This window comes from Lepisma saccharinum, chromosome 8 (assembly GCF_977018435.1).
Source record: "Lepisma saccharinum chromosome 8, izLepSacc3.1, whole genome shotgun sequence".
In the NCBI taxonomy this organism is placed as follows: domain Eukaryota; kingdom Metazoa; phylum Arthropoda; class Insecta; order Zygentoma; family Lepismatidae; genus Lepisma; species Lepisma saccharinum.
Window position 1 is genome coordinate 55,179,764 of NC_139236.1, and position 12,032 is coordinate 55,191,795.

The 12,032-nt window shown below is 37.5% G+C and overlaps 1 protein-coding gene across 1 annotated transcript in view; it reads left to right on the forward strand.

Annotated features, from left to right (window-relative positions):
- Vps13B (vacuolar protein sorting 13B) overlaps positions 1 to 12,032 on the forward strand; it is a 136,110-nt gene that overhangs the window by 59,064 nt on the left and 65,014 nt on the right. Inside the window, exons 22-26 of the mRNA XM_083126671.1 lie at positions 1,680 to 1,833; positions 4,586 to 5,158; positions 7,603 to 7,790; positions 8,396 to 8,536; positions 10,466 to 10,895. Coding sequence (XP_082982797.1) covers positions 1,680 to 1,833; positions 4,586 to 5,158; positions 7,603 to 7,790; positions 8,396 to 8,536; positions 10,466 to 10,895 — 1,486 coding nt within the window. The remainder of the gene's footprint in view (positions 1 to 1,679; positions 1,834 to 4,585; positions 5,159 to 7,602; positions 7,791 to 8,395; positions 8,537 to 10,465; positions 10,896 to 12,032) is intronic.

Consider the following 12,032-nt stretch of genomic DNA (forward strand, 5'->3'; position numbering starts at 1 on the left):
CCAGTTAGCCACACATCACATTTCCACATGGCACTAACCTAGGATAATGTAGATATAACATTGTGAAAATACCGTACAGAGGTGTGGGACATTTCTTACAATTTTCATGTTATTAATGATTAGAGTTGGGGTTACTCTGGTTTGAAAACACTTCATTGAGACATTAGGAAAATGGATGATCTGGTGCTTGTTTGCAAAATAAGGATTCTTGTGGCAGGTGCTCAGGATTATTGATTTCAGAAGATTACAATAAACAATATGTTTTAGCAATGCACAAGGAGTTTACAAATATGTGTAATATAAGATTTTTGTTATCCATGAAAATATAGTTGCATCTGGCAACACTAGGTTTTCTAGTAATCATCATAATAAAGCAGATGCAGTCTCATCTGACACAATTTGCAAGGGTTGCCTAGATCACGCAGGTTTGATTCAGAATTCCAGGTATTTTTTTCTTTCTTTCAAAATTGTGTTAGCCTCTGCTGTATAGTTAGGCAGCACGCATTATGCCAAACATTGAAGTGAGTATTTTATGATCTAGGTGTTCCATATTTATTGCAGGTAACTGTGCATGTGTACATGCTGTCTTCACCCACTGGCAATTCCTGAGTTACCAGCATTTTCAGCCTGGATTTTATACCCATAATATGTACCCAGTTAGCCACACATCACATTTCCACATGGCACTAACCTAGGATAATGTAGATATAACATTGTGAAAATACCGTACAGAGGTGTGGGACATTTCTTACAATTTTCATGTTATTAATGATTAGAGTTGGGGTTACTCTGGTTTGAAAACACTTCATTGAGACATTAGGAAAATGGATGATCTGGTGCTTGTTTGCAAAATAAGGATTCTTGTGGCAGGTGCTCAGGATTATTGATTTCAGAAGATTACAATAAACAATATGTTTTAGCAATGCACAAGGAGTTTACAAATATGTGTAATATAAGCAGGCAAAACATCATTGCCCATGAAAGTTGTTGCCCAAAAACACTAACTCAAACATTTCATGCTTTTCTAACAGTACTCCTCATGACATTGTCCCACTCATCCCCCCCCCAAAAACACTAACTAACTAACCAACCAACCAACCAACTAACTATAGCACATGGGTTTGAAGTCGGTGGCAGCATTGGTATGTAGTTGCAAGTGTTGCATATTCTCATGCAGTGAGGGTACAAGGATGACAACTTTTACATTGTGACTTTGCATCACTACTGCCATAGTGTGGATATGTTGGAGCATGTGTGTGGTGTGAGTAGGAATACTACCTTGATGCTTGAAGTGTGGCACAAGGACATATTGATTTTCTGTCAGGTAAACCCCAATTTCATGAGCATAAGACCATTGGCATTGATGACAAGCTGTTCATAATCGTGGAGAAGAGTGCTGCTTCTAAATCTTCTGCTCTTAATGATTCCCACCAATACGGATACTGATACTTGATAATTGTAATAATTAAAGTTTGTTCAATTTATTAATTAATATTAGTGTGCAAGTATTCAACACCAATTACATGCATCAATTTAGCAGAGTTTTACTTTAAAATATTCAGAAATTACATCAGAATATTAAAATACCTGTTACGTAATTAAAAAATTCAATTTTTCACACATTACTGGGGTATTATTATTATTTTATGATTTGGCTTCATAAATATTTCTCTTGAAAGGTACCTTGTGGGAGCTTGAGCACTGTTTCCAAGAGAAGAATGCTGCAACTGAACTGAAGACCATGAGCGAGAATCCTGCCCTTGAGTGGAACAACTTGGCTTCTGGCAATTATTCCTACTCAAAGGAAGCAACGCTTCTTCCACTTATTACAAGGTGAGAATTACTTTGTGTATACATGTCTACATTAAGGTGGATTCAACTTGTGGTATTAAATCCAAATGAGGTCAGGTAATGAAATTTGGCTAAAGCAAATTTGTCTGATCATACAGGGTGACAAGAAATAACCCGTACTAATTTGGCATATCCTGCCAAGAATGTAGTGTACTGTAGCCAAATAATTGTTGTTATTGGATTCGCCATAGTCTTTTGTAACTGTACCTGTTGTTTCGGCTTCATAACGGTCACTTTCTTTGTGTTTCATAATGTCAACCAAACGCAGTGCAATTTTGGAACTGTGACGTCAAGGAAAGCGTCAATGTGAAATTGTTCGTTTGCTGGGTGTTCCAAAAGTGACAGTCTCAGGCACAGTTCGGCGATTCAAGGAGCTCAGCTATGAAGGCGACTATCCCGGAAGAGGAAGAAAGCCTACCGTCAACACGTCCCAGAACCGCAAGATCATCAAAAAGCGAGTTCAGCGAAATCCGAGGGTCTCCAAGAGAAAAGTCGCCCATGAGATCGGGATGAACCGTGAATCGGTGCGGCAAATGGCGAAAAAGAACCTCAACCTCAAGGCGTACAATCTCCGAAAAGTTCAGCTTCTCACGGACGAAAACAAGCGCCTGCGACTCAAAAGATGCCTCCCTCTGAAGCGCCGGGCCGCAGGTCAGCGATGGGAGCGCATTCTCTTCACAGACGAGAAGCTGTTCACCATGGAGCAGGCGCACAAACACCGAAACGACAGGACCTGGTCTGCAGAGGCTCCCTGAACCTCAGCCATCGTCGAACACCGCCAAAATCTGCAGTCGTTCATGGTGTGGGGCGAAATTTGCACAAGCGGCAAGACACCCCTGGTTTTCGTGGATCAAGGGGTCAAAATCAACCGACAAGTGTACCGCTGCTACATTCTCGAGAACGGCGTCCTTTTGTGGGACCAGCAGCACTTCGGTGCAAGGGCGCCGACTTTCCAAAATTTCTGTGGGTGCATATCAATGGCGGTTAGATCTGTAATTATCAAGTATTGTATACTTTAAACAACTTACATGCACAATGATTCCAAGAGGCAATTATATTATCAACACGTTACTAAAAGAAAATACCACATTCATACAAATTAAAATGAAAAAATCTGCATAAATGCAAATAATTTTAATTGTATTGCAGATAGAACTATGCAAGGATTTTGTCACAGATTTTGTTGTGAACAGAAACTACAAAATGACTAACTTTATGTACCAAATAATAATAATAATAATAATAATAATAATAATCATGACATGTTAACTTTCAATATAAAACACATTCCTTCTTACGTCATTTGCACTTCTGAATATGTTTGCAATTTTGGTAATGTCAATATTTTTAGTAATTTCTTTATGAACATGCAAAATTGCCAAATCATTCAATATTTTTTGGGTCATTGTTGACCGCAAAATCGTTTTCAATCGTCTAAGTGCTGAAAATGACCGCTCAGAGGTACAAGAAGTAACAGGTATAGTTAAAATCACCCGTACAAACTTCACAAATTCTGTGAGCATTTCACGCATGGGACCACTGTTTTCTCTACTTAAAATATTTGTAATGTCTGACAAGTTGGCCACTTTTTCTTTGTTCGTTCTGCACACATCTAGAAACATGTCCCTGTGAAATGTTAGCTTGTCTTTATCAAAGTCTGTCCCATCTCAATGTTTTAATTGCTTATTATTTTTTGATAATGGCAAGTGAGAAATATTTATTTTATTTTGATTTTATCAAACCAAAAATCTTGTGGGTGCGGCGCACCCACAAGATTATTTATGTGGGTGCTCGAGCCCCGGAGCACCCACGTAGTCGGCGCCCATGCTTCGGTGATACGCAATAGACATTCCAGCAAGACTCCGCTCTGGCCCACAGGACGAAAATGATGCAAGCGTGGTGTAGAACCCATTTTCCGGACTTTATCGCATCGACGGAATGACTGCCCTATTCGCCGGATCCCAACGCAATGGACTACAGTGTCTGGTCGATTTTAAGGCCAGGGTATGTGCTAAACGCCACCACAGTTTGGAGTCGCTGAAGCAATCGCTGCATCATGAGTGGAACCGATTGTCGCCCGAGGACCTGCGGCCCATCGCCCAAAATTTCAAAGCCCGTTTGGACCTCTGTATCGCCGCCCAGGGAGGCCACTTCGAAACCGGCTGAATATCTTGTTCCTAAGGTCCCATGTCATTGTTCTTCAGTGTTGTTTTGCTCAATTGTTTCAGTTTAATAAATTTATGATCACAAACATTAGTACGGGTTATTTCTTGTCACCCTGTATAATCATAATTTATTCACATGATTGCAATTAAGATAGAAAGGTAGAAAAGTGATGCTAAATGATCAAAATTATTTGACGTGTTTTGTGTGCTTTTACTAAAGATCGAACCACAGCTGTTGCAATGAACCTATATTCCCATGTGGAAAGATTGCTACATCAGTTTGGCGGTGTGGTTAGCACATTGTGCTACGACGCCAGGGGTCCTGGGTTCAAATTTTTGCCTGGGCATGGATGTGTGTGTGTCCACTCGTCAATTTCATCATATCATCACTCATCCCCATCTTCGCAAATTAGCCAAAAGTGGCACAAAATGTGAGGTAAAATAAAGCAAATCAATCAATCACAGAAAAGTGAGTCAATCAATGTCTATGCCACTGCCAAGATATTTAGGAAATTTCAGAATTTCACATGTAAACTGGTCATGCCTGCATTTTGTTGTTTTTGTTTCAGGTTTGATCTCTGCATAAGTGCTGCCCCAGCTATAGTTTACCAGCAGAAGAAAGGGAAGTCTTTTAGGATCATTCTCGTATGTGGTCATTCAGCCGAAGTGAATGCTGTCTCTGATATTGAAGTATCCATCAGCTTAAGCCAGTTAAAACTTGTCACAACAATATTTTCGGAGTTTTTTTCCATTTTTCAAGACCTCACTTTTTCAAATAGCATGGTGATAAAGGGTCGACAGGAGGGCAAGCTAGCAGATCTTATTCCTGACAGTGGTGTCGATTGTGACATGTCAAGCGTGAGTTCTCCGAAAGAAGTGAAATTGCAGCCGAAGCATGTGCAGGTAACGCACAGTGTTGTTCCCACAGAAATTCTTGTGACGGGAGGAAAGATAAAATTGGTTTTGTACGACATAACCTCCAACAGCGGGGTTGCTTCTATGGTGGAGGGATTTGATTCAAGGAGGCTTCATTCAAGAAGAAGAAGAACATCAAAATCAGCTGCCCAGGCGACACTGTCGCAAGAAGATGAAAAATGCAGTCCTAGAGAGTGGGAAACTGATGAACAAGAATCAGATGGAGGGTAAGTGTTTACTTATGCATGCAACAGTATCATGGTACTTGGCACACTAACACACGTATATACACAAAAAAATTAACCAACACACTGGCGTTCTCCACCTGGCCAAAATAAATCCACTTGTAACTAATTTACTTCAGATCCATCTTAATACAGTGGAACCTCAGTTTTACATTTTTCAGGGGACAAAGTTGAAAGACCTAAAAATGCAGGAAAATGTATCAATCTGGGAAAATTTTATGGAATTTTGCTCTATTGAGACCATGCAGATTGGATGTATAATGAGGGAAAATGTAAGATCGGGGTTCTACTGTATTGCCATTCGATCTTCACCTTGGCTTTCCCAGAGGTATCTAACCATCAGGTTTCCAAGAACCCTGTTAACTTTTCTGTCCACTCCGAAGTCTTTTTACTGTAATTACCCTAATAATATCAAGGCATGAATATACAGGGGGTGGTAAGTAACATACTATTTTTAAATAATTATAACTTCTTTATTTGTTAACCGATTCCATTGCATCTAGTGTCATTGTACATTTCATTCAGTGAGGTTTTGTTTTGACATAATGGAAGATAGTCAATGTCAAGGACAGCCAACAATATTGCCATCCTTAATGATACATTAACAAGGAGTTCACATATTCCTGTGTCTAGGGTCTCATGAAAGAGTATCTCATTTAAGCCATAGAAGTCACATTACATCCAGCAATTGTTCCACGACGACTTTGACAGGAGGATGAAATTTTCTGCAAATTTTCCATCATGGCATGTTGAGTGGTCTAAACTGTTTGATAACATTTTGTGGTCGGATAAGGCTGTATTTCATGTTGAGGGCTTTGTTAATGGGTGCAACTATCAATATTGGGTGTGTGACAATGTTCACATTTGTGTCGAAAAGGCACAAGGACATCTGAAGATAACTGTACGGTACAGTATCACATATTTCACAGTTGTTGTACCTATTTGATTATGAAAATGTGTCCAGAATTTTGGAGTTTATGTGAAGTTTTGAATTATGGTGAACAAGACCTCGGTGAGTGGAATCTATAACAACACTAGTTGGAACAGAATTGATTAGCAAATAAGGAAGTTATAATCATTTAAAAATAGGGATGACTTATCAGACACCCTGTAGATTATGCAGTTCATTATTATATAACTTCTCCACTTCCCTGTTGTTTCATCTCTCATATGTTGTTTTTTTTAAAGATTTTATTTACATTCCTCTTTTAGTGTATCCATGCAAAAGTACAGTCATAATTACAGTCTTGTATATTTTAACCTTTAAATTCTTTGATATTAGCACAAAAGTTTAAGAATAGAAATGTAACATGCATTACCTGAAATTACTCTGCAATAATTTCCTCTTTAGTATGTATGTGTTACTGAGGGCTATTACGTAGCACCAGCTTTTATCAGGGCATGGTAGTTTTATGATGTGTTGAATGTGAATATATTGTATGAAACATCTCAGTCCTAGACACAATAAGTTATGATAATGAAGGAAGTGACCTTAAAAAAAAATCAATTACTGGAATAATACAATATGGTAGTCTTAGTTCATAGTCACAGTTATCACTGACCTGGAAAACCTGGGGAAGTCAGAGAAATAGACTATCGGAAAATACATCTACAGATTTGGAAGACTCAGGGAATATGAAGGGTTTTTGTAATGTAGGATTTGGGAATGAAAATATATTCCAATTTTTCTTCAACCACCTTCTTGATCAGAGATACTCTGTATAGAATGTTATGGTTTATTTTCTTAATTTATTTTTAACAATGTTTAATAAACTTGTTTTTATTAATAGCAAGTGCAGTTTAAAACTTAAAAGCTTGGTTAATAGTTTGTTTAGGGATGGGTCGATATGAAATTTTGGCCGATACCGATAAAGTAACAATATGAAATTTACCGATACCGATAACTGATATTCTACCGATCCGATATAAAATTAGAAATTGTCCTTGAAGAACCTAAAAAGTTCATTGACCTCCTTAATAAATGTTTGTTTCAAGGTGACTGCAGTGAAAATGAAATTGCATATTTAGACATTTACTTTTTTAGAAAGTAGGGCATGGAGATTATCCATAAAAACTACAAAAAATGGCAGAATTTTGCACTAAATTATCAGATATTTATCGATATATCGGATCGGTAAAATAATCTATAATTTTACCGATAAACCGATACACCGATATGCCTATATCGGCCGATGCCGATAGAGTACCGATTAATCGATACCATCCCTAAGTTTGTTAAAGCACTAGAGAATCTACTTTTCTGGTGATGACTGGTTTCCATGTTAAAGGGTGCAAAAATCTAAGTGCTGATGCACCCATCATAATTGTAATGTAGAATACAATGCACAGCATTATTTTTTTGAGTGGTTATATGTGCAAGAATACCCATAAAATACAATTTTAATTTGTTTTCTTTTCTTATCCAGGTATGAGGCATCAGAAGAAGACTCTGTTGATGATGGTATTACAAGCAGAAGGGAAGTGAGGCCTCTGTTGACTGTTGTCATTTCTCAACCGCATAGCTTCCTGTCATGCTTGAGTCTTAGTCAGAAGATTGAAGCATCATTTTTTGATGTGTGCGTGAAGATGTGTTCCTCAGGGTACATAGTAAAAGGTATTCATTCTTAGCACCAGCTAGCTAATGTAAGAAGAGTGTGTCACATGTTCTTGATTTGGATAATAACGTATAAATAGATAAGTCTTTTCTCAGTGCTACAGACTTGTTTCTAGGTATAATCTTAACCCTTTTAACAGTAGCAACACACAGATCTTTGGTTCAATACCAAAAATGCCAAATATATGGTTTAGGACTCATGCTAAATGAGATTGGGCTTTTTTTTCCTTCTGTTACTCTGCTTTAGTGTTTTACCATGTCGGCATTTACAGACTCACGTGATACCCAGATTGCAGAGAAGCAATGTTAATTACTGGTGATAAAATTTTATTTTCTGCATTTCGATATCAAACCTGGTTTGAACTGATACCAACAACTGGTATCGATTTGGCTCTAGTGTTTGTGTAAGTCATGTGATTCCTGTTCAATGAAAGATGCCTTTTAATTAATTAAGGCAAATATAATAACATCCTGATTTTTTCCTCTTCTGTAGTAATTATATTCCTGTGCAAGGGCATTATTTGCCTTCACCTTTAAATATGTTCTGTCTCTCACACATGTATTGCTCCTGGAAATGATATTTCCTCTTATTTCTTTTTCTCTAGACCCATCCTCTAAATGTATTCCCCGCATGGAGGACTTTGATGTTCCACTACTGGAAACCAGAGCAGGTGATCCACACCCAAAGACTGGAATTCCCCCTTCACTGCTTACTATAACGTTGACGGATTTCTTCACAAAATCATGTAAGTACCTGGCTATGTACCATTATAAAAGATAAATCCAGGTAGCATAAAAACTCACATTTTGTGAATCTCTGTTATTTAGAGAACGTGAAACCTAAATTGTAATTGATTGACATGTTCTAACTTAGTAAAAATAAGTGTACATTTTTGAAGTTCAAGCATTGTAATAAAAATAAAAATATAGTGAATTAATTTTAGTTATGGTAGAGGACCGGTGCACTTACGGTAGGAGAGCAATGAGTGTAAAAACACCCAAAAGTTTCGATTCACAAAGTTTTTCAAGATAATATGGGTATACACCCATGCTCTATACAATTTGTGTTCATATTCAAGCAAAATTATGATGTTATAAACTTGTTTTTTTATTAAATTCAATGATTTGGCTGAAGAAGCATTGTATGTGGTAATCTCAATTACGTAAAAGTTGATTGTTATTGCCAAATTTCATTGAGGTAAAAATCTGTGTCTTATGTGAAAAACCTTTTTCCCGCTGAGAGAAAAATCTTCTATCAAACATTTTATGATGCAAAATGAGTACAAACTGGTAGTTAAGTAATAAAAAACTAATTTATTGTGTAAAGAAGGTATCACAGCAATATTCATGGAATAACATTCTATAAAATTGTATTTCGCTCATATAAAATATTCCGATGTATCCACGCAAAGACGTATACCTCCTCCTGGTTTCGGCAAGGAGACAGGTACTCTGAATTTGATAATTCGATTATGTTCCAATCAAGCATTGTATTTATCTATTCCCGGTTTGAATATAAAACATTCAAAAATGATTTTTAATATATCAAAAAGTTCGCGGGAGTAGCCTGTAAATGGGTTGAAGGGACCCGACCTGGCATGCCTGCTTGTGGGCTTTAGAAAAATGGCATCCAGAAAGAGCAAGTTTGCTCTGGGCCAAAACTTTTTTTTTAGGCCAAATGTAAAGTATAAACAATGTAAAAGGCCGTTATCCAAATTTCACCGTCGCAGAAATGGTAAAATATATTTTGGTATACGTGAGTTTCTTTGCATGAGAATGACAAAGTTCATAACATGAGAAGAAATATCAGGAAACATCGGTTCACAACTCTGGTCTATTAGTGAAAACTTTAGAATTTTGTGTTCATTTGACTTTGGAAGATGAGAAAGTACAACAAAATTTATGTTGCATACATTACTAGCTTCGATGTTAGTGAATTAGTGTATCACTACTAATTATACTGATTATGCAAAGCATAATATAGATTTTGAAACTTATTTTGAAGTGATTCGATTGTTGTATACTGATTAAGTCACTTTCATATCATCCATTGGCATATGAAAACTCATATGTAATATTTACGAATTTGTACCATGTTGATGCACAACATTGACCTTGAGTTGGAATGCATCCTGCGTAACTTTTAATTCATTGTACAATCTGAACTACTATATATATTTCTTTATGTAAATACCTTTGACAGGGTTTATGAATTATAGTTGTTTGTTCATAAGTTACTCTTTTATTGAACAATTTAAGGAGACACATAAGATCGTCACATAAAATTTCAATATGACCAATGACATTGATATCCATGTGAAATAAGTATTGTAATTAAGGTATTAATATTTAATCAGGTAGTTTGGTTTACAATTCACATCACAATATCCCAGTTGTCGCGTTACTTTACTGTGTTAACTTAATCCGGGCTATTTATTTGATCACACTTGCTAATTCTGTGGTCACAGTAAAATATAAGTGACTTCACTCTTGTAAAATCAAGTTATGGAGGTGTTCATAAGCTGGTATTGATAAATAAATTCCAATCGATACTTTCTGATTCTGATACCACTGGTATTGACCGATACCACAGGCATCAACCGATACATCGGCATCAATATCGACTCAGCCCTTATATTACTTTCTTGATTCCAAGCATTTCTACTTCTTTTCAGCTCAATTGAATGTGCAGTTTGGTAGGCCTATGAAAGTATTTTTTAGCATTCCAAGGTGGGAATGCCTGCTGAAGATTTGCAAAAGAGTGTCAGACTGTTTTAGCACTGAACTGAGAAAATCATCAGAGGAACAATTCAGCCTCCAACCAGAAGCACATGTAAAACAGGAAGGTGCAGTTGCAGTTAGACTTATGCAAAATTTCCGCAAATTAATGGGCAATGTATCTAGCATTTCCATGGGTATGCAACAGGTGGTTTTAGCACTGGAAACTTCTTCGAGCAAAGTGTTAATAAGCACCGGAGGTTTGGCAGTTAATGTGAACCGCATACAGAAGTACACCAGCTGGAAACATCCTTCATTCCTGGTGGATAGAATTTGTGCAACTGTGGTGGTCACTTCTACTCTCATCAAACTAATTCATCTTGACAAGTGAGTACTCTAAACATTAATAAACATTTGTAGAAATTGGAATGTATTATTTTTAAAAATGTTTATTCTACCAGTGTTGAACATGTACTACTTGCTCCCCCCTCACTTTTTTTGTTTCAAATATTGATTTTTCATTTAGCCATAAATATGGAAAAATCTGAATTTAGAACTGGTATACATTTTTTTCAATTAAGTGCTACTTGTAGTCATAATATGAGGGCTATTTGGAAATCAACCTCCGGGAGGCACGATATAAAACAGATATAAATAAAGGCAAGTAAAATTTATTATGCACAAAAGTTGCACACATACATGAGCTATTTTTTTCAACATAATTGCCACTTGAATTCAGGCACTTGTCAGTGTGTGGCACCATCTTTTGTATGCCCTTGTTAAAGAAGGTTGCCGCCAGGGAACTCGGCCACTCCGAACCCCATCCATCAGCTCCTCATTTCTCTCAAATCTCTGTGACCCCAACCACACTTTCATCTTCGCGAAGAAATGAAAGTCGATGGGTGCGAGGTTCAGGTTGTAGGGAGTGTGGTCAAACACCTCTTACTGAAATTTCTGAATTAAGGCTTGTGTGACTGCGCATTATCGTGAACCGAAACAATCCCCGAGGACAACATGCCTCGCCTCTTGTTCTGAATCGCCGGTCGAAGTTTTTTAAGGGTTTCATCGTACACTGCTGCAGTGATGGTCGTACCAGGCTCCATAAAGTCTATCAGCAAGACCTCCTGACGGTCCCAAACGCTGTTGCTTCTTCTAGGACAACATCGGTCGCACCTTTTTGGGTTTGTTTGGTGAGTTCGTATGCATCCATTGTTTCGACTGTTCTTTGGTTTCAACGTTTTCAAAGTGGACCCACGTTTCGTCACCTGTCATGATTTTGGGCAGAAAAGTGTTACCATTTGTTTGATAGCATTCCAGAAACTTCAATGCTGACCCCATACACTGCTTTTTTTGATCTCGTTGAGGCCCTTGGGGTACCCTTCTTGCACCAGACTTGTGAAACCCAGTTTTACAGTCACAATCTTTTAAAGTGTTGTTTGCCCGACTTCCAGAAATTCAGAAGACATGTCCGATATCGTGAAGCAGCGGCGCTCGCAAATCACTCTGTCCACAGGTTGCACAATG